General features: G+C 39.8%; 1 protein-coding gene across 4 annotated transcripts in view; it reads left to right on the top strand.

The window, feature by feature from the left end:
- XRCC5 (X-ray repair cross complementing 5) overlaps positions 1-27,187 on the top strand; it is a 107,008-nt gene that overhangs the window by 29,791 nt on the left and 50,030 nt on the right. For all 4 annotated transcript variants that reach the window (XR_010322235.1, XR_010322236.1, XM_003405911.4 and 1 more), the window contains exons 11-16: positions 2,346-2,483; positions 3,403-3,493; positions 5,794-5,927; positions 16,397-16,593; positions 24,722-24,815; positions 26,975-27,044. Coding sequence is in view for 2 of the 4 variants with exons in the window: in XM_003405911.4 (XP_003405959.2) it covers positions 2,346-2,483; positions 3,403-3,493; positions 5,794-5,927; positions 16,397-16,593; positions 24,722-24,815; positions 26,975-27,044 (724 nt within the window). In the remaining 2 variants the exon portion in view is untranslated. The remainder of the gene's footprint in view (positions 1-2,345; positions 2,484-3,402; positions 3,494-5,793; positions 5,928-16,396; positions 16,594-24,721; positions 24,816-26,974; positions 27,045-27,187) is intronic.

Here is a 27,187-nt window from a genome sequence, read left to right as displayed (position 1 = left end):
CTTGCTGTCTTCTCCCATTCGTGACACTATTTCTGTATCTGTTCTGCCTTTTATAAGACACCACTCAGGAGGGCTTAGGGTTGGGACCCATCCTACTCACATATGAGTTACCTGATGTGACTTAATCTTCAAAGAAAGACCCTATTTCCCCAAACTAGGTCATATTCACAGGTACAGGGGTTAGGACTTCAGCATATCTTTTTGGGGGACACAAGTCAATCTGTAACAAGTGGTCACAACCCCATCTCTATAAATTTCCAAGCAGAGTCTTTATTACCACCAGCCAGAATGTTGGAAAGGGACTCTAGCATCATGTGGGTTATTAAAATAGATGAATACCGTTTGTTTTCAACTGAACTAGTGGGTTATTAAAATAGATGAATACTGTTTGTTTTCAACTGAACTATTCCATGATTCGGTGAATCATTCCTTTTTAAAAAATATTTTCTCTGGTCAGTCACATACAGGTTTTTTTTTTTGTATATGAAATCTACATAATTATGCGCTGATTTGCACTGTGTGCGAAAGAGAAGGGGACAAGAGAAAAGGAAGGAGGTGAAGATCTAGTTGAGTTATACACAGTGTAGCATTATGTTGCAGTCGTTCATGACCCCACCTGTCCCTAACTTCATGTATCCCAGTTGCTCCCACGGAAGACACCCAAAAAGAAACTTCCAAACAAATTAAAAGTAATCTCTTCCTCAGATTCCCATTGTGATTATTTGGTCCTCTCTTACAGAACTTATTGTTAGAGCGTATGTGCTCTGTATTTGGAGCATATCTTATTTCATCTAGTAACAAAAACCAAACCAAACCCAGTGCCGTCAAGTCAATTCCGACTCATAGCGACCCTATAGGACAGAGTAGAACCACCCCATAGAGTTTCCAAGGAGCGCCTGGCGGATTCGAACTGCTGACCCTTTGGTTCGCAGCCGTAGCACTTAACCACTACGGCACCGGGGTTCCCTCGTCTAGTAAAGAATGTAAAAACTCAGTGAGGTCAGGGACTCATCTCTGTTTTTCTCACAGAGCCTAAGACGTTGTATTGCAGGCAGTAAGTAAATGTTCCTTGAATTGAACTGAGAAGATAATGAATCTATTATGAAATCTGTAGAAAATCTTGATGGTAGGTATTGAGGTCATAGGTTTTTAGTGGAGGAAATGACTGTATTTAGCTAACTGTGATACAGGGCAGATGGAGAAAAGTCCAGTGTTTGGGGAGTGCTGGGGAAGGAGAGGCCTGACAAAGGCCATTTTGAAATGGAGAGGGTGTCAATTTGTTGAGCCTTGAAAATGGTTTAGAAGCTAGAGAGCCAGAGGTTTGAGGAGGGTATCCTAGGAAGAAGTTGTATGAGCAAAAAGCCACAGGGATGGAAAAGTACAAGGCCTGTCAAGGTTAAATGCTTAACTCAGTGAGGCTGAATAGAAGAACTGTTGGAGGTTTTTATGGAGATGGGGACATGAATAGAGGAAGAGAAGGAAAAATAATGAGGTTAGTTTCACTCATGTACAGTTTTACAATACCTGAGATATAAGCAGGTGAGATCTGTACCAACCAGCCAGTGCGCAGCTCATGTCTGGGTTTTGTGAGAGAGAGCTGGATATAACAGATTTTTGAATCATCAGTACATGAGACCGGATGATGTAATCCTCAAGTAGAGTTTTAAAGTGAGAGGAGGAAGGCCAAGAGCACAATTTAAACATCGTTGGGAGAAGAGAAGAGCTTGGGGAAGAGTGGTCCATGAAGTAGAGCAATCGGAGAGAGTGCTGTTTCTGAGGCCAAAGAAGGAGAAAGTGGTGGGGGGCCGGGGGAGAGGCGGGCACATGCTACTGACAGGTCAGATAGAAAGGAAACCAAGGATTTGGCAATTAGGAAGTCAGGGTGACTTTTCTGAGGATACTTTCAGTAAGGAGGTGAGGGCAATAGGTGGATTGGATGAAGAATAATTGTGTCTAAGCAATAAAAACAGCAAGATTATTATTTCACAAAATTCAGAGATGAAGGGAAGGAAGGCTACAGGTAGTTATTTATAGAGAAGGCGGAGCAAAGAAAGATTTCATCTGGGAAGGGCTGAGACTTGAGTTTACTTAGAGGATGATGGTATGAATTCAAAGGAGATGAAAGACGGAAGAGACAGGATTTAGATAATGAAGCAAAGTCCCAGAAGAATAAATGTGGTTAAAAGCATCGGTACAGTTTGGCCTTGAAGTGGATAGAGGGGCACTTTTTTAAAAAGAAATTTGAAACAAGCAGGAAGAAAGTGGATAACGATATTACAAGCATTTAGTTCTATTGTGAAATTCTCAGATGTTGGATATGTGTTAACATGCGGCTTTCTTATTAGGCAGCAGCAGTTGCGCTGTCCTCCCTGATTCACGCTTTGGATGAATTAGACATGGTGGCCGTAGTTCGATACGCCTATGACAAAAAAGCTAATCCTCAAGTTGGTGTGGCTTTTCCACATATCAAGGATGCCTATGAGGTAAAACCCACAGCTCTTTTCTATTCATGTTGTTGTTATTATTTTTTCTTTCAGTTTCTTTATTCTAAGCAGTGTTTCTCAAGTGTTAATGTATATGGGAATTATTTGGGGACCTCGTTACGATGCAGATTCTGATTTGGTGGGTCTGAGATGGGGCCTGAGAGTCTTAGCACAGACTCCCGAGTGATGCTCATGCTGCTGGCCTGTGGACCACACGTTGAGTAGCAAGGAAGTAACAAATTACAAAATTATATAAGCAGCCTTTTTTTTTTTTTAAATCAGTAAAGCTTAACCATGACCTTCTGTTTGCCAAATCCAATGATGACCTTCTCAGAACCAGTAAGAACAGAACTTACCTCCATTTTTACAAAGGGGGGCTGTGAATAAAGATTGATGGCGTGAATTCATTGGGATCATTGTGAAATCAGTTTATTTAGTGCTCTCTTTTAAAAAAAAAAAAAAAAGTCTATAGATTCCTTGTTGTTGTTAGGTGCCGTCAAGTCAGTTCTGTGTACAACAGAACAAAACATTGCCCAATATCCTTACCATGTCTAAATTTCTTACCATGTCCTATTTATCAGAGAACTTACTGTGTCAGATCTGGGAAGAGGAGACAAATACCTTGACTTCCAGATCAGCCTTCCAGTCACCCTGACTCTTCTTATCTATTGTATCAGTCATGCATTTTGCAGTTATTCTTTGGTATTCTTTCTTTTAAGCATTTATGTTTGGTGTTCGTCATACTGTTTGCCGTTATGTATAGCTAATAACAGAAATCAAAACACATCACTTTGTACATACCAGATTTCTGCTGATTGTGGAGTATTTTTGATGTGCCACTTTTGCAGCATTGGGGTCAGCTTTATATTTTTCCATTAATTAGGTCATTTCTGCTTTTACCCCCTTTCTTTCTCATTAGTGTTTAGTGTACGTGCAGCTGCCTTTCATGGAAGACTTGCGGCAATACATGTTTTCATCCTTGAAAAATAATAAGAAATACACTCCCACAGGTGAGTGTGTATCCATTTAGCTCAATAATTGGCTCTAAACGCAGACAGTTCTTGGGAAATCACCTGTCTGCCGTCATTGGTTGGGGCCAAGATCCACCGGCTGAAATTAATTGAATTCCCATCATATGCTATAACGATGAAGGTGATTCACCTTGTGTTTTTCCAGTAGTAGGAATGGGTTTGGTCTCAATTCTCCAAACCCTGTCTAGTTGTCCACTCTGACTTAGAGCTTAGGGAGCAGCTTTCTGGAAATGGATGCACATTCTCTAGTTGTGAGCAGGTTTACCCTCTAGAGAAGTGAATCAACTTACAGGATGAAAGCTATGAGGATAGGGTTCTGCATAAAATATAATGTAACTTTGAACGAAAAAGTAACAATGGTGGAGATTAACTTTTCTCTTTGCCCTCTCCCTGTGGTTTGTAGTAACAGTCCAAGTATCATTGTTCTTTATTTCTGGTTTCAAGTGTCAGACTGCTATACAGAATGATTTTCATAGACATAGGTCCCATCTTCCAGAGCGCACAGTATGAAACAGTCGTGATAAGGTACAATGATGGGCAGAATGTAGAGAACATACCAAAGAGAACAAAAATGAGTAGATGTTTTAGTTTGCAAGTTTGAGTATGTTATTTGTGGCAGTGTAGGATTAGGGAATTATGAGGTGAGTCTCAGAGCTGGGCTCTCTCTGTGTGTTATTTTGGTTAGACCCTTTGGGAGCAGTGTGCTGCAGAAAGGCCAAGAATCCTTCTAGAGATGAATCCCTCTGCAACATGTCAGGACAGGCATGGACCTAAATGTGTAAGAGAAGCTGCCACTGTGCTACAGTATTCTGTGTCTACCCCTTGATAATTTCAAACTTTAAGTAGCTTAGAATTTTTAAAAAGAACTTTGTTGAGAAGTCATCATAATAGACATAAATCACTCAGAATCTAAAACATGCAAGACCTTTTGATCTTGATCGATTTTTTTGTGAGTTAAACATGTTGTTTTTATTATCTCCACTGGAAAAATGGATCATTAAAGTTGTTTGGCATTTATCCATAGTAGACAAGTATGTTTGTTGTTGTTAGTTTCATCGAGTCCATTTTGACTCATAGCGACCCCATATGACAGAGTAGAACTGCACCATAGGGTTCTTTAGGCATGTAGGAGTGTGTAATACCAGAGCAATTTGACCTGATGCTAGCTTGAAACAGGTGAGAATCACTGAATGTTCACACATACAGTACCATTGCCTACCTATGGTCAGGTGAACCCTGCAATAATCAGCTTATAAAGCTGATGGCAGTGCCTAAAACCTCCCCTGGAAAGTCTGAAAACAGGAATAGAAAGGAAATGTCTCTTGATAAATATCTGTATGCTCTTTTGTTTCGTAGTAGCTGTACAAAAGAGATATTTGAATGGGTAAAGAACAGAAGCATATTATACTTTTCAGGGACTGCATACTCTTTTCTGCCTTTTCTCAGTGACCATGAATGATCCAAAAACAGCACTTCGGTTCAACAGCTGCATTGCATTATGAATCAACAGAATGAAAGCTACACATGGCACTTTAGGTAGAAGCATTTTTGGAAGAGTTGCCTTTGGACTGTGCCACTTTCAATGACTTGGTAGATTTTTATTGAGCAGCACCTCCTTTCCATTAGGTATTAGGAGAGGCATAAAGAAGAGGCAGTCATGTTTCTGCCCTCAAGGAACTTAGAGTTTGAATGCAGTGGGCTAAGACACATACACAGATACCATCATAGATGCAGAGTGGTCAGTGCCATGAGACTTTGTGAGAGGAAAGAGGTGATTTCAACGTGGGGAAAATGTGAAGGAATAAGTCCACTTTGGTCCAATGGGTCTTCCTGTTAAGGCGGTATACTCTGATACAAGTATTTTAAATCCTTACAGTATTTATCAAGGTTTTTAAAAATGTTTTTCTCCTTTAGCTAATTGCCAGGTTTTTTTTAGTATTTGCTAATTGAGTACTGTACTTGATGTTTCAAACTTTCATACAGAAGCTGAGTTTTGTATGGCTGTAGTGCGTTTCTCTGGAACGCTCTTGCTTTTGCTGTGATACTCCATTGTCAAAGGTCACTCTAAGAACTCAGCTACTCTTAAATAGGTGTTTTCATAGGTAAGAAAACTGAGACTCAGAGACTAAATGACTTGTATAACTAGGGAATTTTTTTGGCAGAGCCAGGATTGTATAACCTGCCAATATTGCTGTGAATGTCTCTGGGTGGAAAATATTAGTTTTAGTGGAGGATAATAGAATCATTTTTTTCTTTCTTCTGTTCATTCTTGCTTTAAGAGGCCCAGCTGAATGCTGTTGATGCTTTGATTGACTCCATGAGTTTGGTAAAGAAAGATGAGGAAGAAGACACCATTGAAGACTTGTTTCCAACCACCAAAATCCCAAATCCCCAATTTCAGAGATTTTTTCAGGTGAGAGATGAATGATGAGCCAGCCATATGTCTTTGAAATTATAGAGAACTGAGTTAAAAGTGTAGGGTAACTTGCCAGCCCCAGACCATGCCTTTATCCCTGGAGGACTTCAGTTATTCTATTTATTCGAAGAATAACACTTTCCTCTCCCTACTTTAAAAAAAAAAAAAAAAAAACCCAAACCCATTGCCATCCAGTTGATTCCTGCTTATAGTGACCCTATAGGACAGAGAGAACTGCCCCATACGGTTTCCAAGGAGCACCTGGTAGATTCAAACTGCCGACCTTTTTTTTAGCGGCTGTAGCTCTTAACCACCACGCCACCAGAGTTTCCCTCCCTACTTTAGAAAGATAAAAATACCCTAAGCTCTTAAAAAGAAGAAAGTAAGGTTGGGATGTTTTTCCTCCCTGGAGGAAGGGTAGTTTTTGTTTAAAAATATGGGAAGGCTTAACAAAAAGCAGATTTTTATGCTTTCTCTAGGCTTTTCTCCTCTATTTTATGTGAATGAGACCTTTTTTTTTTTTTTTTTTTGGTAATCCAAGCAGAAGGAGAGTTTTTCTAAAATATGTGGTAATATTACCACTATTAGGAAGGAATGTGTTCCCATGCTACATATGTCAAAAATTTCATAATCAGAGATAGTATAAAAAAAAAACCCGTTGTCGTCCAGTCGGTTCCAACTCATAGCAACCCTAGAGGACAGAGTAGAACTGTCCCATAGGGTTTCCAAGGAGCACCTGGTAGATTTGAACTGCAGACCTTTTGGTTAACAGCCAAAGTCCTAACCATTATGTCACCAGGGTTTCCAGAGCTAGAATATTCCTTCCTGTATAAACCTTAGTCTATCTACATCCTCCTTAGCATAAACCAGCTGAGATGTCAGCTTCCCCAGTTTCCCTTAACCCAGTCTCCACCTTTGTCCTAGGATTCAGAAATGAATGTATGGGTTTTTGTTTTTTTTTTAGTTACTCTTTAATAATTTCATGTTTCTATTGTTTTTATCTGACCTCTGTACTACCTCTAGAAGTCAGATAAAAACATTAGACACACAAAATTATTAAATAGTAGCTAAAATTAAAAAAAAGCCAAAACCATATATTCATTTCTGAATCCTAGGACAAAGGTGGACATTGGGTTAAGTTGACATGACAGCTGATTTATGCTGAGGGAGGGGAAGGGTAGACTAAGGTTTATAAGGGAAGTAATATTTTAGTCCTGGGTTAATTTAGTGACAGTAGGACATAGTCTTCTCTGACCTCTATAGAGCTGAAGAAATCACAAGCAGCTTTTTTGGACAAACTTTCCCCCTCAGAAGTCTGGGGAATCCATTTGATGAAGAGACCATTAGTTGTCTCTTCTGACACTTCTCAAAGCACGCTTAACTAATTCAAGTCCATATCAGGGTCTGTTACAATTCGGGGGATCCTTTACACAAAAGAGACTGCCTGATTTTTTTTTTTTTTTTTTTAATTTTTATTGTGCTTTAAGTGAAAGCTTACAAATCAAGTCAGTCTCTCACACAAAAACTTATATAAACCTTGCTACTTACTCTTAGCTGCTCTCCCCCTAATGAGAAGCCCACTCTCTACCTCCACTCTCTTTTTGTGTCCATTTCGCCAGCATCTAACGCCCTCTACCCTCTCATCTCCCCTCCAGGCAGGAGATGCCAACATAGTCTCAAGTGTGCACCTGATCCAAGAAGCTCACTCCTCACTAACATCCCTCTCCAACCCATTGTCCCTGCCTGATTTTTTTTTGTTTTTTGTTTTTTGTTTTTTTTTTGCTGCTCATAATTCCTTTTTTTAAAAAATTGTGCTTTAAGTGAAAGTTTATAGATCAAGTCAGTCCTTCATACAAAAATTTATGTATACCTTGCTATGCACTCCTAGTTGCCCTCCCCTAATGAGACAGCACATTCCTTCTCTCCACCCTGTATTTTCTCTGTCCATTCAACCAGCTCTTGTCCTCCTCTGCTTTCGAAGCTCCCTCCTCACCAGTATCATTTACTGTCTTACACTCCAGTCTAATCCCTGCCTGAAGAGTTGGCTTTGGGAATGATTCCAGTCTTGGGCTAACAGAAGCTCAGGGACCATGACCTCTGGAGTCCTCCTAGTCTCAGTCAGACCATTAAGTCTGGTCTTTTTATGAGAATTTGAGTTCTGCATCCCACTGTTCTGCTCCATCAGGGATTCTCTGCATAATTCCTTTAAGTAGTGAAAAAAAATCTTTTGTTCTAAAATTAGAAATATGAAGCTTAACATGTAAAGGCCTGACTCAGTTATTACTTTAGTTTCCTCAATGCAGTCAGATATAAATTTTTGTTGTTGTTAGGTGCTGTCGAGTCAGTTCCGACTCATAGTGACCCTGTGCACAACAAAATGAAACACTGCCCAGGCCTGCAACATCCTTACAATCATTGTTATGCTTGAGCTCGTTCTTGCACCCACTGTGTCAATCCACCTCGTTGAGGGTCTTCTTCTTTTCTGCTCACCCTGTACTTTGCCAAGCATGATATCCTTCTCCAGGGACTGATTCCTCCTGACAACATGTGTGAAGTATGTAAGATGCAGTCTCGTCGTCCTTGCTTCTGGTTGTACTTCTTCCAAGATATATTTGTTCGTTCTTTTAGCAGTCCGTGGTATATTCAATATTCTTTGCCAACACCACAATTCAAAGGCGTCAGTTCTTCTTTGGTCTTCCTTATTCGTTGTCCAGCTTTCACATGCATATGATGTGATTGAAAATACCGTGGCTTGGGTCAGGCGCACCTTAGTCTTCAAGATGGCATCTTTGCTTTTCAACATTTTAAGGAGGTCCTTTGCAGCAGATTTACCCAGTGCAATGTGTCATTTGATTTTTTGACTGCTGTTTCTATGGCTGTTGATTGTGGATCCAAGTAAAATGAAATCCTTGACAACTTCAGTCTTTTCCCGGTTTATCATGATGTTGCTTATTGGTCCAGCTGTGAGGATTTTTGTTTTCTTTATGTTGAGGTGCAATCCATACTGGAGGCTGTGGTCTTTGATCTTCATTAGTAAGTGCTTCAAGTCCTTTTCACTTTCAGCAAGAAAGGTTGTGTCATCTGTATAACACGGGTTGTTAACGAGTCTTCCTCCAATCCTGATGCCCCAGTCTTCTTCGTATAGTCCAGCTTCTTGGATTATATGCTCAACATACAGATTGAATAGGTATGGTAAAAGGATACAACCCTGACACCCACCTTTCCTGACTTTAAACCAATCAGTATCCCCTTGTTCTGTACAAACAGCCGCCTCTTGATCTATGTAAAGGTTCCTCATGAGCACAATTAAGTGTTCTGGAATTCCCATTCTTCGCAGTGTTATCCATAGTTTGTTATGATCCACACAGTCAAATGCCTTTGCATAGTCAATCAAACACAGGTAAACATCCTTCTGGTATTCTCTGCTTTTAGCCAGGATCCATCTGACATCAGCAATCATATCCCTGGTTCTACGTCCTCTTTGAAACCAGCCTGAGTTTCTGGAAGTTCCCTGTCGATACACTACTGCAGCCGTTTTTGAATGATCTTCAGCAAAATTTTGCTTGTGTGTGATATTAATGATATTGTTCTATAATTTCTGCATTCGGTTGGATCACTGTTCTTGGGAGTAGGCATGAATATGGATCTCTTCCAGTCAGTTGGCCAGGAAGCTGCCCTCCGTATTTCTTGGCATAGACAAGTGAGCACCTCCAGCATTGCATCCGTTTGTTGAAACATCTCAGTTGATACTCCATCAATTCCCGGAGCCTTGTTTTTTGCCAGCGCCTTCAGAGCAGCTTGAACTTCTGCCTTCAGTACCATCAGTTCCTGATCATATGCCACCTCTTGAAATGGATGAACATTGACTAATTCTTCTTGTTATAGTGACTCTGTGTATTCCTTCCACCTTTTTTTGATGCTTCCTGCATTGTTTAATATTTTCCCCATAGAATCTTTCACTATTGCAAATGAATTTTTTCTCCAGTTCTTTCAGCTTGAGAAATGCCAAGCGTGTCCTTCCTTTTTGGTTTTCTGTTTTTATCTCCAGCTCTTTGCACATGACATTATGATACTTTGTCTTCTTATACCTCCCTTTGAAATCTTCTGTTCAGTAGTTTTACTTCATGATTTTCTCCTTTTGCTTTAGCTGCTCAATGTTTGTGAGCAAGTTTCAGAGTATCCTCTGACATCCATCTTGGTCTTTTCTTTCTTTCCTGTCTTTTCAATGATCTCTTTCTTTCTTTGTGTATGATGTCCTTGATGTCATTCCACAGCTTGTCTGGTTTTCGGTCATTAGTGTTCAATACGTCAAATTTATTCTTCACATGGCCTCTAAATTCGGGTGGATTATATTCAAGATCATATTTTGGTTCTCATGGACATGCTCTGATTTTCTTCAGTTTCAGCTTGAACTTGCATAATAGCAGTTGATGCTCTGTTCCACAGTAGGCCCCGGCCTTGTTCTGACTGATAATGTTGAGCTTTTCCATCGTTTCTTTCCGCAGATGTAGTTAGTTTGATTCCTGTGTGTTCCATCTGGTGAGGCCCATGTGAATAGTCGCCGTTTATGTTGGTGAAAGGATGTATTTGCAAAGAAGAAGTCGTTGGTCTTGCAAAATTCTATCATTCGATCTCCGGCATTATTTCTATCACTAAGGCCATATTTTCCAACTACCGATCCTTCTTTGTTTCCAACTTTCGCATTCCAATCACCAGTAATTATCAATGCATCTTGATTGCATGTTCAATCAATTTCAGACTGCAGAAAAAAAAAAATTTTTTTTTTGAAGCTGATAAAAATCTTCTGTTTCTTCATCTTTGGCCTTAGTGGTTGGTGTGTAAATTTGAGTAATAGTCATATTAACTGGTCTTCTTTGTAGGCATATGGATATTATCCTATCACTGACAGCATTGTACTTCAGGATAGATCTTGAAATGGTTGTTTTGACGATGAATGGAACACCATTCCTCTTCAAGTTGTCATTCTTAGCATAGTAGACTATATGACTGTCCAATTCAAAGTGGCCAATACCAGTTCATTTCAGCTCACTAATGCCTAAGATATCGATGTTTATGCATTCCATTTCATTTTTGATGATTTCCAATTTTCCTAGATTCGTACTTCATACATTCCAGGTTCCCATTATTAATGGATATTTGCAGCTGTTTTTTCTCATTTTGAGGCGTGCCACCTCTATGTCATTAAAGTCGAGTCTACTTTGAGGAGGCAGCTCTTCCCCAGTCATCTTTTGAGTGCCCTCCAACCTAGAGGGCTAGTCTTCCAGCACTATATCAGACAACATTCTGCTGCGGTTCATAAAGTTTTCAGAAGTAGACTGCCGGGTCCTTCTTCCTAGTCTGTCTTAGTCTGGAATCTCAGCTGAAACCTGTCCTCCATGGGTGACCCTGCTGGTATCTGTATACTGGTGGCATAGCTTCCAGCATCACAGCAACACGCAAGCCCGTGCAGTATGCCAGACTGAGAGACACATGGGGGAAATATAAATTACTGGTATAAAATCCTTTGATGTTCTTGACAAGTGGACCTAAAGACCTGAAGGCCTGTAGGGAAGAGAGAGGTAGACCACTTGCTGTGGAAAGCTTGTTAAAACAGGTTGTTACGATAAAAAAGAGAAACTTTGAATATTTGGCAGATTTATCTAGGGTGGGCTCTATTTATAATCTTCAGTAAATTTGTGTTGGAGTAATAAACAGATACAAGCCATAAACACAGGCGTTTTTATCTTGCAAAGCTGCAAGCACTGGCAACTTTGATTTTCACAATTTACCAACTTGATTTTCTTCTGTGGGAGTTTTTTTAAATGAGACATTATAAAGGCTCGTGCATTTGTAAATTGAATTAACCTTTTTTTCCAATAACAAATATTTATTGACTAATAACAGCGTACCATATGCTAGAGATACTGTAAGCTCACTGCTTTCAAGAGCCCCTCTAGAGAAGTAGATACAGAACCAATAGTTACAGCAATGGTGGTTCAACATGCAATGGAAATGAGAGGAAAACGGAATTCTTCTGAAGGGGTGGCTTAAGGAAGGCTTCCCTGGGGATATAACATTTCAACAGAGTTGTAAAAAAAAAAAAAAAGGGATGCGTGATGTGTCAAAGGCATGCCAGGAAAAAGACGTAGCGTACGCAAATGCACGAAACCATGAGGTGTGATGTGTTAGGAACTCAAAAGTAGTTCTGTGTGACTGGCTAGTCAGCTCTCTGAGAAAATGGTGGAGAGGTGGCAGGGCAGGTAAGCAACAGGTAGGTCATGAAGTACCTCCTATGCCATACTCAGTAGTTTGGATTTTGTCCTGTAGGCAGTGGGTGGTCATTCAAGGATTCTGTCAGCAGGTGGATGACCTGATTTTTAAAAAATGGTGACTGCATAGGAGGTGGACTGAGGAGGTAGGGAGACTAGTTAGGACCATGCGGTGGTCCGCATGAAGGCCTGAACTAACGCTGTGGGGGACGAAAGTGGAGAGAATAGTTTCTGAAGGCTGAATAGATGCTGAAGTCCTACCTGAATAGATAGGAGTAGTGGGTCATCATGAGGAATAAAGAGGAATTGAGGATAACAGAATTCTAGCTTGGGTAACTGAAAGGATGGTGTCCCGGTTATTTGTGATAAGGCATATAAAATGAGCAGGTGGAAAATGTAATTCATTTATTTTCTCAGGTGTTAAATTTGAGGTATCTGTTAGATATCCAAGTGCAGAGTTTCAGTGGAAAGTGGAAAATAAGGATGTGGAGCTCAGGAGAGAAGTCAGGTCTAAATGTGTAGATTTGAGAGTTCTCCTCCTTTAGGTAGAAGTGGTAGAAGTGAATGAGATTGCTTGGGAGAGCATGTTGAGTGAGAAGGAAAGAGACAGAAGTGCTGAACACCAACGTGTGAACAGTTCGGGGTGTCTGAAAGGAAAGACTTAACAAGTCAGGCGCTGCAGAAGGGTCAGTAAAAGTGAGCACAGCAAAGGGGTGGTTGGGATTTGCTGTTAAGTCCTTGGTGACTTTGGGGGCTCAGTGTCAGTAGAATAATGGAGTGGAAGACAGGTTACAAGAACCGAGAGGACATAGGAAGCTACAAGAGGATTTGGGACCCAGGAAGATTTTTTTTTTCCTTCTTAAGTGACAAATGTTTAAAAAAAACCAAAAACCAAACCCAGTGCTGTTGAGTCAATTCCGACGCATAGTGACCCTACAAGACAGAGTAGAACTGCCCCACAGAGTTTCCAAGGAGCACCTAGCGGATTTGAACTGCCGACCCTTTGGTTAGTAGCCTTAGCACTTAACCACTACACCACCAGGGTTTCCTAGTCGAAGGTAAATGAGCTGAGTAAAAGGGCAGAGAGAGGGAGAGATCAATAATCGATTCGTTGGCAGGAGGTTAATTTAATTCTAATTTAGGAAAGAAATGCTGAAATGGATGTCTTTTGTTAAATGTAAATTTAAATCAGCCTTTTAAATAATTGATAACCACCATTACCACTACCAGTTGCTGTCGAGTCAGCTTCAACTCATGGTGACCCCATGTGTGTCAGGATAGAACCGTGCTCCATAAGGTTGCTTTTTTTTTCCCTTATTTTTTGTTATTGCTGTTCTCCGTAAGGTTTTTAAATAGCTAATTTTTTGGAAATGAAATGCCAGGTCTTTTTTCCAATAATTGACACCCAAACCAAAGACCCACTGCTGTGGAGTCGATTCTAGTGTTGTTAAAATCAACAGACTAGTAACTTCTGAGCTAGCCAGTGAGAAACCTCATTAGTACTTAAAGGACCAATCAGAATAGTTCTTACCACTGGCGATGCGTTTGTTGTATTCCTTTTGGTTTTGTGATACCATAGTGGATAGAAATTTTTTCTTAAATTATGTTTGTGTCATATTTAAATAATAATAACCTGTAAACTTCTATGCAGCCTGCATTTTTCTCTCTAGTCTTTTTCAAATTGTAAAAATCACATCAAAGAGTAGCAGTTGGTTAAAAGAAAATAGGTGGATTGAAGACTGTGATTTCAGCTTCCCAGCTACTAAAAAAATGTCAATTTTTCTTAACTTCATTTTTTTCAATGAGCTAGAATTTGTTGTTTGAATGAATCTGATAAGTATCCCACTTAAATTTATTTATCTATATTGTAAGCTTTGAGAAAATACAAGAGCGGGTTTGATGCTTCAGCACATCTCTTATAGGTGCTTTATTATTTATTTATGGGTGATGACACTGGTTGGAAGGATTGCCTGAAGTTTATGCTGGAAATCTGGAATGCTTTTTAGTAGGGAGGTTGGGTAGGATAGTTGTCTGGTGGTGGTTTTAGCTTTTTTCCCAAAAAGCGTTAATTGTGTATCACAGGTGGAACCTTCCAGAGTATGTGAGAGCTAGTCTGCTCTGTTGGGTGTTCATTTACAGCTAAAATCTTTAGGCTTCCTAAACGGTTTCTGATATTTTAATGATCTGAGGAAGAGCACTGGGAATTAAGGGTTATGGACGAGAATGGTAGAGGTAAGTTCACAGCGCTTGGGATCATTTTGGTTTCCCCTTGCTTTACGTTAAACAGGCCTGATGTTATTGATGCTCAAGGGAAATTGAGTAATTAAGAGAGAGGAACACAGAAGGCATACCCTGAAGCCAGTGAATATACTGTGGGGAAAGAAGAGTTGTGAGAGGTGTATTGAAACAGAGAACAGTGCATGGAATGTCTAGAGGAAATTGGTACTTAATTCCCACCTCAGGCTTTCTGAATTTATAGGACATTGACTCTTGGATGATATTTTACTGTTGAGACCATAGTATCTTTTATTTTTTAGAATGGAGACTTCTAGCTTATACATCTTCAGTGTAGGGAAACTGCCCATGGGAGAGTATAAATCACATACTTTGTGATGTGAAGCGGTGTTTTGAAATTGCAGGAGCTGCTCAGCTCCTTGGTTTTTTTTCTTCAAAATTAGTGATGTTTAAAGGTGAGAATATTAGGAAACTTATTCTCCAACCTAAGTTTAGAATTATTCTTTAGCAAGGGAAGAAAGCTATCAATAAACAGCTAGTTTTAGTTCTTTTTTTTTTTTCTTAGTGGCATCTCATCCTATTGCATATCTTCCTTTTAGAATATTTACTTTTCTGGGAAGATAACAGTACTGCTGGCCTGGCCTAGTATACTGAAAACAGCACAAGTGATTGAGTGGAAGGGGCTTCCTGTCCAGATTTCACTCACGTGAGCCATGGCGAAGCCTCCCTGGCCTTGATCTTGGCCCCACTCTTGGCTTTGCTTCTGACAACTTGGTCAACAGCTAGAGCTCTTTGTTCCTTCAACCACTATCTCTTGGGTGCTTATATGTCAGACGCTGTTTTCAGTGCTGGGAATTGAAAAGCAAACAAGATCTCTACTTTCGAAGAGGGGGGTTAGATAATAAACCAAAACATTGGTAAGATAATTTTAGATAGTGATAAATGCTGAAAAGAATATAAAACAGGGGAAATGAGAGTGATTGGGTGATAGGATGGAGGCAGAGGGACTACTTTGAATAGATTGTCAGGGAAAGCCTCTCTGAGGAGATAATACTTGAGCAATGACCAGAATAATAAGAAGGAGCCAACTCTGTCAAAATCTAAGGAAAGTCAAGGGAACATAAGCGCAGGACCCAAAGGCAGGAATGAGCTCGGCTCATTATGAAGCAAAGAGGTGAGTCTGGGTGTGTTGTGGTGAGTATGGAGGAGAGGGGCAATGAGATAAGGAAGGTAAAGGAGCTAAATTATATAGGATTGGATAGGCTATGGTAGAGTTCTTTTTAAGATCACTTTAGCTTTGGTAGAACAGTGAGAACAGAAGCACGGAGCCCCTTTTTAGAAGGTGGTTGTGGTAGATCAGGTGAGAGGTGATGGTGCTTGGACAAGAAGTGTATAGACTTGTGGCGAAAAGCTTGAGCTCAGCCCTTGGGAAGTTTGAGACAGACTCAGTTTTCTCATCCTTTCAGATTGCTTCCTGGGATTCACTGAGCATGGGCAGCAAGCCTTTAGCCACCTCATCCGCCACAGGTTGTTTCATAAGAGTAAGCAAAGGAGAAAGTGCAGTATGCTTAAGGGAGGTAAAAGGATTATAACTAAAAAGCTATGGTCCTAGACTGAGAGGCTGTTGGAATCATGTGCCTTAGGGAACCTTGTAGGCTGTACCATGTTCCTCAAGTAGTTAAAGCAACAGCTGCTTTTTATAAGCTGAAGCTCCTTTCTGGGAGAGCTGTAGCACACATTGCTGCTAGGCCGGGGTTTGTTTTTATAATGAGTTTTAGACATTTGTAATATCCTGCTAACAAAGGTTGTTGTGGGTTAGCCCTTCTTGCTATCTTTTACATATGGTATGAATTGCAAAGCTCTCAAACGAAAGATGGAGGATCCCTGGTTAGAAGAAGTATAATGAAGCCGTACGCAATATCTACAACTGCGTTTTAAAATCCTTTTGCCTTTTTTCAACAGTGTTTGCTGCATAGAGCTCTACATCCCCAGGAGCCTCTGCCCCCAATTCAGCAGCATATTTTGAATATGCTGGATCCCCCCACTGAGGTGACAGCTAAAAGTCAGATTCCTCTTTCTGAAATAAAGACACTCTTCCCTCTGACTGAAGCCATCAAGAAAAGGGATCAAATAACTGCTCAGGACATTTTCCAAGATAAGTAAGTACTGTCTGTAGTTAGATTTGGAGTAGTCGTTTACAAGATTGGTGGTAGCCTTAGAGGGGCTCTGTGGAGCATATGGCTTTGTGGAATTCCAAAGTGGGAGGAAGAAACCTTTTGATACCTGACCCTTGCATTGAAAATATTGGCTTTGATAGCTGTTAGAGAAGGATCCCTGTGCATTGTAGTCATATTTTATCCTTTTATCTGTAATTGAGTGCTGCCTTCTAAATTGTTGACTTTTTGATCAGCATCAAATTCATGGAGAATAGGAAGAATAAGCAGCTCTTTTGAAAATCTAAGGCTAAATTTTACCCTTTTTAAAGTAAGCAGCTAGAGATGAGGGGAGAGGACTGAGGATACTAGGTTACCTTCCTTTGGAGGGTTAGGTGTCCGGAGAATATCAGTGAGATTTTAGAGGAAAAGTGGGAAGAAGAGTGAAAAATCTGACCCTTCTTTAGCGATGTCAGTGATTTTCTTAGTTAAATTAGCGTAGGGGCGATTAACCAGTAAGCATGGTATGCACCGGCTTACAGAAAGCAAGGCACACTCGAGCTTAATTGTGCTTACTTACTAATCTGTACCTTGTGTATTGGATAATCCGTCCCTGGGTTAGTGATGTGTTTGTAGTTTAAGGATTGCACAATGATTTTCATATAATCCTTAAATACCTTTTGAGTGGCCATTAAGTTTTTTCCCTCCCATCAGATTCTGTTTAGAATCTGTTTTGATTTCCAGTAAAAACAAAACGAAAACAAAAATGAGAACTTGTCCTTGATACCCAGCATCAATTGGGTATATAACATTGATTTTACCAGGTTTAGGTCAACCGATTACTGGTAACTTTTTTTTTTTTTTTCTCGCAAATCAAAATGATCTATTCATTTCTTTAGGTTATATTTTGAAATCCAGTTTTAGACCAGAATTTATTTTTTTCCTATGATTTCCTTGCCACAGCTGTATCTTTATTGACAAAATAAAGCTTATTATTTATAAATACCTCAGTGTAGGAGTATTGAGCAATTTCCAGAACCCTTCAGCGGTTTCTATAAATCATTAGTCAGTTATCTTCCAAGCTGAATAGAAAGCTTTGCATCGTTGGTGGCTTTCTAGACGTTAGTACCCAAAGCTTTGTCAGGATTGAAGAAAATTCATGGGATTGATAAATTCCATAGTGTGCATTCCTCAACGCACCCTGGAGAGACTTACATTTCGTTTTAGTCTTCCGTACTTTATTTTACGTACGAAAACTGCCACTAAAAATCCACTTTCCCATGGCTCTTCTCATCTACCTGTATGCCTCTGGTCTGGCAGTTTAGTAAATTCAGTAAAATTCTGAGTCCTTCTCTTCCCTTGACAATCTTACTTTAGTCTCACCACAGTCATGTGGTTATTCTTTCTCTGTATTAAAGTTCCAGTTCATGATCTTGATTACCTGCTAGTGTCGTGGGAAAGAAACGGGTTCATTTTCCCCTCCTCCAGGTGATTAAAATGCAAATTAGCTGGTTAAAAAACACACACCACAGAGACCCAGAAGGCAGTTGTTCTGTGATTTGATCCCTACCGTGATTACACCTTCAGCTCTGTTCCTGCCGCTCACTCTCAGGAAGCTAGAATGTGCTGGGCGTCTTGTTTTTTGCTTCCATGATAGCTTGTGGTTCAGCCAAGTTATCCGCCTCAGGCCTGAGAATGATCTCACTCACATACACCTACTCACGCTCCTGTTTCACGCTTTCTTCTCAAATATCTTAGTTTCTAAAAACTGCAGAAATGATACAGTTAGTAAATAATACTGAGAACCTCCTCTCTTCGAGAAGAATGACTCAGTTCCGTCTGCAAAATTCCTAAAACCCTCAATTTTTATGACAAAGCTCCAATCAGCTTTAGAGGTAGTGTCCTTGAAGGGGATATGGCTAACGATAAGCAATGTTTTGTATGTTCAATATCCCTGTACCCAGGGTGCATATTTCCAGTGTCATGGTGAGGAGTGAGCAAATGCCTGTTCAGGAATTGTCATCGTCTAGGGCCTGAGCTGGGACTCACTGGTGACTGTTCCAGCTTTGTCACTCTTGATCTGACTTTGGTTAAATAATTTTTACCTTTCTGAGATTTTCTCCATCTAAAAACAGCCTCAATGAAATCACAGATATTAAAGCATTTTGAGCTATTTGGAGGGAAAGCAATAGTCAAAACCCAAAGCACTGATAGTAACTTATCAAGAAAATCCTTGAACATTTGAGAAGTTCTGCTATAAATGTTGGACCTATTGATCCCTAGGGTTAGAAGCGATTTCTTAAAATCAAGAAGGTAAGCATACCATTTGACATTACAGTTACCCTTATCATATAAAAGCATGATTTCTCTTAATATTCATGTGTTGTTGTTGTTAGGTGCTGTTGAGTAGGTTCCAACTCATAACGACCCTAGGTGCAACAGAACACAACATCGCCTGGTCCTGTGCCATCCTTGCAGTCGTTGCTACGTTTGAGCCCATTCTTGCAGCCACTGTGTCATCCCATCTTGTTGAAGGTTTTCCTCTTTTTCGCTGACCCTCTATTTTACCAATCATGATGTCTTTGTCAAGGGGCCTTTGCCTCCTGATAACATGTCCAAAGTGTTTGAGACGACGCCTTGCCATCCTTGCTTCCAAGGAACATTCTGGCTGTACTTCTTCCAAGAGAGATTAATTCGTTCTTCTGTCAGTCTGTAGTATGTTCAGTACTCTTTGCCAACACCATAATTAAAAGGCCTCAGTTCTTCTTCAGCCTTCGTTATTCATTGTCCAGCTATTGTATGCATATGAGATGATTGAAAATACCATGGCTTAGGTCAGGTACACCTTAATCCTCAGAGTGACATCTTTGTTTTGCATATGTTAACGTACACCCTTGAAATGGAAATGTCGTCTCTCGGACAGGGAGCTTGCATGAGAATTAGAGTATCTTAGGTCTAATGCTACTTGGGCAATTGAGGTATGAATGTGATCTTGATTTATTTTTGTCTCTGTGCAGATATTTCAAAGTTTCTACTCTTTTCAAGTCCCCTAAGATCCCTCCTCACGCACTCTCAGCAGACATCCTCACCTGACTAATGATTAAGTCTCCAGGTTCCAGAGTCAGACCATGTGAGTCAGTCCCCTTGCTCTGCAGTGTGACCTTAGGCACAGGTGGCTTATCCTCTCTAAGCCTCAATTTCCTCATGGACAAGATAGGGATAATAGTAGTACCTGTCTCATAGAGTTGTTAGGAGTGGTGTGTATTGTATACTGTTCATTGTTGTGTCCCTAGAGCATAGCACGTAGTAACAGTACAGGGTGTGTGAGTAAAGGATTTTAAAAAATCCTAATCACGTCTCTGGCACATTAGCAAGGATGATGATGACAATGATGACGAGGACGATGATGATTTCACAGAGGAAATAGAAACCATTAGGTGGGAACTCCTTTAATTTTCTAGCCTGTTTTATCTAAAAACATATCTGAATTTGCATCTGCTTTTATTTCCTTCTTTCCTTTGTCAGTGGAAGATAGTATATCATCCTGTCCAGAGATAATCCCCTTACCCTTGTCCTGGGATCCCACCTTTTATCTCCTGTGGTAACTTAGTCCACTGATAATTTCTTTCTTTTTCTGTATTTTTGGCTTCCCTCTCTACCAGCTCCTTTCCTCTGCATATTAGCATTTTAGTTCTTTCATCTAAAACGAAATAAAATAATCCCCTCAGTTTCCTTCCTGTAATCACCGCCCTATCCCTGGGTAGTACAAATGGTTGACTAGCTCAGCTGGTAACCGAAAAGTTTGAGTCTACCCAGAGGCACCTCGGAAAAAGGGCCTGGTGGTCTACTTTGGAAAAATTAGCCATTGAAAACCCTGTGGTGACCATTCTACTCTGACACACGAGGTCACCATGAGTTGAAATCAGCTTGACAGCAACTGTTTTTTTGCTTTGTTTATTCCCATAAGTCAAGCTTATTGAAGAATAGTCTACATTGCTTCTCTTTTCTCGGCTCCTATTCTCTCAGGCTTCTGCCCCCATCACGTCCCTGAAATTCGTCTTTCACAGGACACTAACTGCTACATTCACTTCAGCTTTGCAGTCCTTTACTTGCTTGACCTCTTTGTAGCACTTGACGTTGTCAGTTATTCTCTCCCTTTTAAAACTCATTTATCTCCCTTAACTTCATCTCCAGATTTTTTTTTTCTAAATCTTTGCCAGCTCCCTCTCAGATTCCTCTGGGGGCTGCTTTTCTTTTTCCAACAACTTTAAATGTTGATGTTCTATAGGACTTACTCTCAGAAATAGCTGATATCTATTGAACACAGGTATAATGCTGAGTGCTTTATCTGTTTGGATCCTCTTGGCTTCCCTATGAAGTAGGTTCTTTTATTGGCCCTGTCTTAAAGCTGAGGAGACAGAGGGTTACAGAGCACTAAGAAACTTGCTCAAGATCACAGTTGATAGGCATTGGAGTAAGGATTTCAATGCATGTAGTCTAACTTGAGAGCTTGCACACTTAACTCTTTTGCCGTATTACCTTAGCAACGCATATCTACAGACCTTTTGTATTTCACATACATGGCTTCAAAACTACTAAGTATCTGTCGGCAGCCCAGATTTCTGTTTAATCCACTGGCTAACTTAAGTATCTCAAGTTCAGTATGTGCAGAAAAGACTTCGTCTTCTTCTCCGACCATGCCCGTGCTCCTTTCAAACTCTCTCTTCTTCATGCCGTGTTCTGTATTTCATTGAATGGCGTCTGATTTCCTGGGAGTCACCCCCTTTCTCTCCTGACCATATCTAATTAGTTTACCAGGTTGTATTAAATTTACCTCAAATCCTCTGGTTTCACTTCAAGTTAGTGTAATGGCTAATAGCATCGATTTTGGAGTCAGACAGATTTGGACCTAAACCCAAGCGTTGCCCCTTAGTAGCTGTTGAAATTGCCAAGTTGCTCTGTGTCAAGAGGCAATAACAAATACCTGCCTTTCGGGAAGAATACTGGATTAGTTCTGAACTCTTACTGCTTGTGTGCTTTCAACAAGGGCTCAGGCCCCTTCAGGCCTTGATTTGCTCATCCATAAAAGACGGTGATACTAACTCAAAGGTGGTTGTGAAGTTTAATTGAGATATTTTAAAAGTGCTATTAGCACAGTGATGAGCACATGCTAAGAATTAAAAAAAAAAAAAAAAAGTTAACTAGCATCACCCATTGCCATTGCTTTTATGCAGTCCTTCTTATTTTTAGCCTGCTTTACTGAGATGGGAGCCCTGGTCACACAGTGCTTAAGAGCTCAGCTGCTAACCAAAAGGTCAGCAGTTTGAATCCTCCAGCTGCTCCTTGGAAAACCCTATGGGGCAGTTCTGCTCAGTCCTATGGGGTCCCTATGAATTGGAATCAACTCGACAACAACAAGTTTGGTTTTTTTTTTTTTATTTTTTACTGAGATAACCTCTTGACAGATTTCCCTTTATTCCAGTCTTAACCCTTTCCCATCCTTTTTGCAGTTCTGCTAACTGACTGATTTTAAGAAAAGAACAAATCTGATCACATCATTCTTGTGCTTCAAATTCTTTAATGCAGTAATCCATCTTTTTTATTTTTTGTAAGGGACCCTTTTCATAATCTGATAAAAACTGTGAACCCTCTCCCCAGAAAAATTCCCTTCACTTACCAAGTTTTGCATGTAATTTTAGGTGACTCACAGATTCCTTGAAGCCATGCTTGGACCCCTGATTGAAAACCCTTGCTTTAACAACTTTTCATTACCTTCATCATGTGATCAAACTCTATCATACAAATGGGAAAACCCAGATAAGCCAAAAGAAAAGCAGTGTATCTATAATCCAACTACCTAGAGAAAACCGTTTTCTTTCCTCACATTGTTATGCCTATAACCAAAAAACCACCGTCGTCCTATAGTTTACGTAGTTTCTAGCTTCACCTGTCACTACGTCCTAGCTTGCACCTCATGCTCTTGCCCAACAAAAGGGATATGCTACTGGTCACAGTATTTTGTTAACTGTTTATATACTGATCTTTTTTATCAAGCTTAACTTCTTGGAGGTGTTGGTTATGTATTAATTTTTGTATGTCAAGAGTTCAGAGTCTAGCTTTGTGCCTAACATGTAGTAAGTACTTAGTAAATATTTGGCTAAATAAAGGAATTATAAAATTTATATATACTTATGAAAGAAAATGAGAAGAGAAGAAAGAGGAACAAATTACCTGTGGTCCTGATGCCCAAATACAGCAGCTGTTAACATTTATGTGTCAGCTGTGATCTTGCTTGGATAATATCTGCCTTCTGGGCCTCAGCTCCTTTCTCGCTTCACATAGACATTAAGGGTAAAATTCCTAATAATACTGTTAAATGATTTCACCTTGAAAATATGAACTGTATGAAATTTTTACTGCTTTCTGCGTCTTCTGAGGCTGCTTTACCTGCGTGGTACTGGAGAATTGGAGTCTATGTCTCCTTACCCTTTCTTCCCTAGAATCTTATTTTGGAGTGTTTAAAAATTCATGTGATTCATCCTTGCATCGCACAGAACTGAGCATAGCGCTTTGCATGTAGCAGTGCTCCTTAATACCACCCTATAAGTTAGTTTGTGTTTTTGAAAAGAGAATAGTTGGATAGTTGCTATCCTAAGGGTACTTTTCATCATAGCATTTTTCTGATGAGAATACTGAAGCCCAGAGACAATAGTAACTTACCTAAGTTTCCAGGGCCAGTCTGATCTTTAGCATTTCCCTATTGTCTGTCTCTTGAGAATAACTGGCAAAGGTGCACTGAAATGGTCATGGCCATTTTTAATTTTTTTTTAATGTACTCAAATTCTAATGGGATTTTCAGCATCTTTGGGTAAGTGCATTTTTGCCACCAACGCTTTGTGTGTTTATTTTTTATTCTACTTGCAAGGAAGGAGCTCCAGATGACTCACCCCCTTTTAATGTTTCTTGGTTCTCATCCTTCTGTCTTCTACTTACCCCTTCTCTGCTTCTCAGAAGGGGGAAAAAAAGACAGTGGTGAATGGGAAAGATGTTGAGTAATAAAACTTTATACTTGGTTTTTGTAAAGCTCTGATGATTACTTTAATCCTTTCATTGAGCTGTAAAAGGTGATACATTACTGAAGTACCACCGAGGTAGCCAGCTTATGCCTTGGTTTTTTTAGCGTTGTTTTCAGGATAACCTCGTCTTCAAGACTCATTGTCTGAAGGTTGGGGTTTAAGAAGAAAAATTCAAAATATTGCATCCTAGTTACTAATTTCTCTTATCATTTTGACATTTCTTGACAGCTGTTTTTACCCCAGATAGATTATTATTTCTGTTTGAGAAACATGTTTATACCTTTATGTTCAGCAGCTTAAGGGATACTATGGGCAGTCTTTGGATTTGATTTTCTTCCCCTCCGCAATTAACTTGACTTTAAGGCAGGCTATTAAAGCCAGCGTGCTATTTGAGGCATGATGTTTGATACACTGTCTTGGAGTTATGCTTCCCATAGCACACATGTGTGATTGGACCCTATTAGCATATTACCCAAAACAGAATTATATATATAGAAGAAAAATTAAAAGTTTTCTTTTGAAAGTTTTTTTTTTAATAGTTTAAGATTTCTCTTAAGAGCAAGCTCTTGCATGTTTAATTATGGATTGTCTGCTGAGTTTTGACAGGTGTAAGTAGAAGCTTATAAAGCTCTTGTATACACGATGGAGAAGATGGGTTATTAGACATGAAGGTCTTCCGTGTACATGGAGAGCTAATAGCTATCACTTCTGAGACAGGAACTACAATGATATCTGAAGGGTAAATGGATTTCTTACTTAAATATTAAGTTTCCATTACCTGTGCTTGTAGGTTCATCTTTTGAAGCAGACATTGTGATGTGACTCCTAATTCTGATTTCTGTACCGCTTCAAAACAAAGCCCAGCTGCTTCAGGCAGGCAGCTGTCAGAAACTGAGGCTGGGAACGGGAGGCAGGCTGTTGGTAAAGAGGGACTAAGTGTGGATGTTTATCTTTGATGCTTGGAAAATAAGTTTACACTTTTCACATCAGCAGTTCTGGTTTTTGTATTGCTTGTTTTAAGAGGGGAAATAAAATGCTTTTTTTTTTCTTTTTTCCAGCCAAGAAGAAGGATCTGTCTCTAAAAAATGCAAGACGGAGGAAGCAGACATCCCCTTTAGTATCACCAGCATGGCTGAGGGCAGGGTCACCAGTGTAAGCCGAGCTCTTCCAGTGTGCTTCCCCCTCAGCAAGGGTGGGGCTTGGTGGGGAGAGAGAGTATAGATGTCTGCTAGTCCTTCAGTATTTCACTTTCTCTGCTCCTTCTGGATGTAAACTGTAAAGGCTTATCCTACTCTCTTCCTTTTCTTCCTTTGCGTTAGTTATTATCAGTGAATTATCTATAGAACTACCTATGTAATACACAGTATATAGAGCTCTATATAATATATGGAGCATGGAACAGCTCAGTGGTAGCAGTTTATGTAGTGTTTTTTGGGTTTTTTGTCTTCATTTTGCAGCTTTCCATTAATCAAAACAATAGGATAACTGGGAGCTAATAATATGAGTCTTAATCTCCAAGTATGTAAAATTTAAAATAGTATAACTCTCCCATTTCCTTTGCAGTGTACAACTTCAGAACAGAATTCATAAGTTTAGGATTTGCCCAAACTACACTACTTTGGTACTTGAGATTTTTTGTATTTAATGAGAAAGTTTTTAGAATTTAAACATACCACCTTATTTTAAGTGGCATTATTTTTAATCAATAGATCTTAAAAATTGTCCCTTGTTAGCAAAATACGCTAGGAAGGATAGTCAGCGCAAGGGCGTGCCTTTATTCCCACATCAGCAGAAATGTTCTTAAAAAAATCGAATGGCTGAAAAAGTGATTTGGATTGTATATCAATGTTTACTCTTACGTAAAGGAAAAAATAGTGACCTTATTTGTTCTGAGAGCTTTTCTGCTTCTACACCACAGCAAATGAGAAACCTTAGTACACTTTGTACTCAAGTTTACCAGCCAGTATAGGAAGCTGGTTTTCTCCCCTGTGAGCTGAGCGGTGCTCAGGTCATGTTAAGGGAAGGACTGGAAGATTAAAGACATAGATGTGATCAGAAAGGACCATGTTGTGTGGTGGAGATTTTCATCTTTGAAACTTGTCGGTGTAGCACTACAGTACATTTTTCCACACGACCTGCTTTTACTTTGGGGGGACAGGATCAGCTTGGGCATCTTTGTTTACTGTACCAAAACTTCAATGCCAAATCACCAGCAGCGAGCCCCCAAAGAGGATAGTTCAGTGACTTGCCTCAGGCATCAGGCTATTTCTCATGTTATCTTAACAGGTCAGTTATGTTTTGAACTGACTCCTACTGCACACCCCTCCCCTTTCTAATTGGTTGGATGTCAGGATGCCCAGGAAGTCCTTGCCACATAAAGGCTTCAAGCTGGGCTGGCTGGTGGGTTGGTTTGTAATACTTCTAACCCCTGTGGAAAGAAATCAGCTTGCATAAAGAAAAGTAAGTGAGAGTACAGACAGCAGCTATTCTGCTAGCTTTGTATTTTTTAAATTATGTATGTAATTTTATTTATTTTGTTGTTGAGAATATACACAACAAAACATATACCAATGCAACAGTTTCTACGCGTACCATTTAGCGACACTGATTACATTCTTCGAGTTGTATAACCATTCTCATCCTCCTTTCCTGAGTTGTTCTTCCCTCATTAACATAAATTCACTGCCCTTAAGGTTTCTTTCTAATCTTTTGAGTTATTGTTGTCAATTTGATCCCATGTAAGTAGTTCTTAAAAGAGTATAATGCTCAAAGCAGACATTTTTTACTAGGTAAGCTAAACTATTATTGGGTTTTAAGATTTCAGGGGATGTTTTTGGTTTAAGGTTTAAAGATTATCTCAGGGCAGTAGTTTCAAGGGTTCATCCAGCCTTCATGGTTCCAGCCAGTCTGGAGTCCATGAGAATTTGAAATTCTGTTCTTCATTTTCTCATCTGCAGGCTTTTTAACAGAGCCCTGGAAATGAAAATGACTAGAAAGGGTTTTTTTCTTTGTCTTTGATTTTGTTCTGTAAGAGCACATTTCTTACATTAAGCCTCTTGTATTGCCTGGGGATGAAACCCTGGTAGCATAGTGGTTAAGAGCTACAGCTACTAACCAAAAGGTCAGGAGTTCGAATCCACCAGGCACTCCTTGGAAACCGTATGGGCAGTTCTACTCTGTCCTATGGGGTAGCTATGAGTCGGAATCGACTCAACGGCAACGGGTTTGGTTGTTTTTTTGGTTTTATTGCCTGGGGGTACTGCCAAAAAGAGAAGTGATCTGCAGGTTTGTTGTCTGTGGATGTATTCTAGGTTGGAAGTGTGAATCCTGCTGAAAACTTCCGTGTTCTAGTGAGACAGAAGAATGCCAGCTTTGGGGAAGGTGAGTGATAACACCATTTGCTTTGCATCTAAGAAGGTATTTAATTGGTTTAACTGATTTAAAATCTAGATTAATAACAGCAGCCTTGTGTTGTAATGCTTTGTATAGCATTTACTGGTAGATCTCTGCGATTGTCCCTTATT

Source organism: Loxodonta africana, chromosome 6 (genome assembly GCF_030014295.1).
Source record: "Loxodonta africana isolate mLoxAfr1 chromosome 6, mLoxAfr1.hap2, whole genome shotgun sequence".
Taxonomy (NCBI): domain Eukaryota; kingdom Metazoa; phylum Chordata; class Mammalia; order Proboscidea; family Elephantidae; genus Loxodonta; species Loxodonta africana.
The sequence above is the reverse complement of the archived record's forward strand: the minus strand, read 5'-3'. Positions and strand labels throughout refer to the sequence as shown.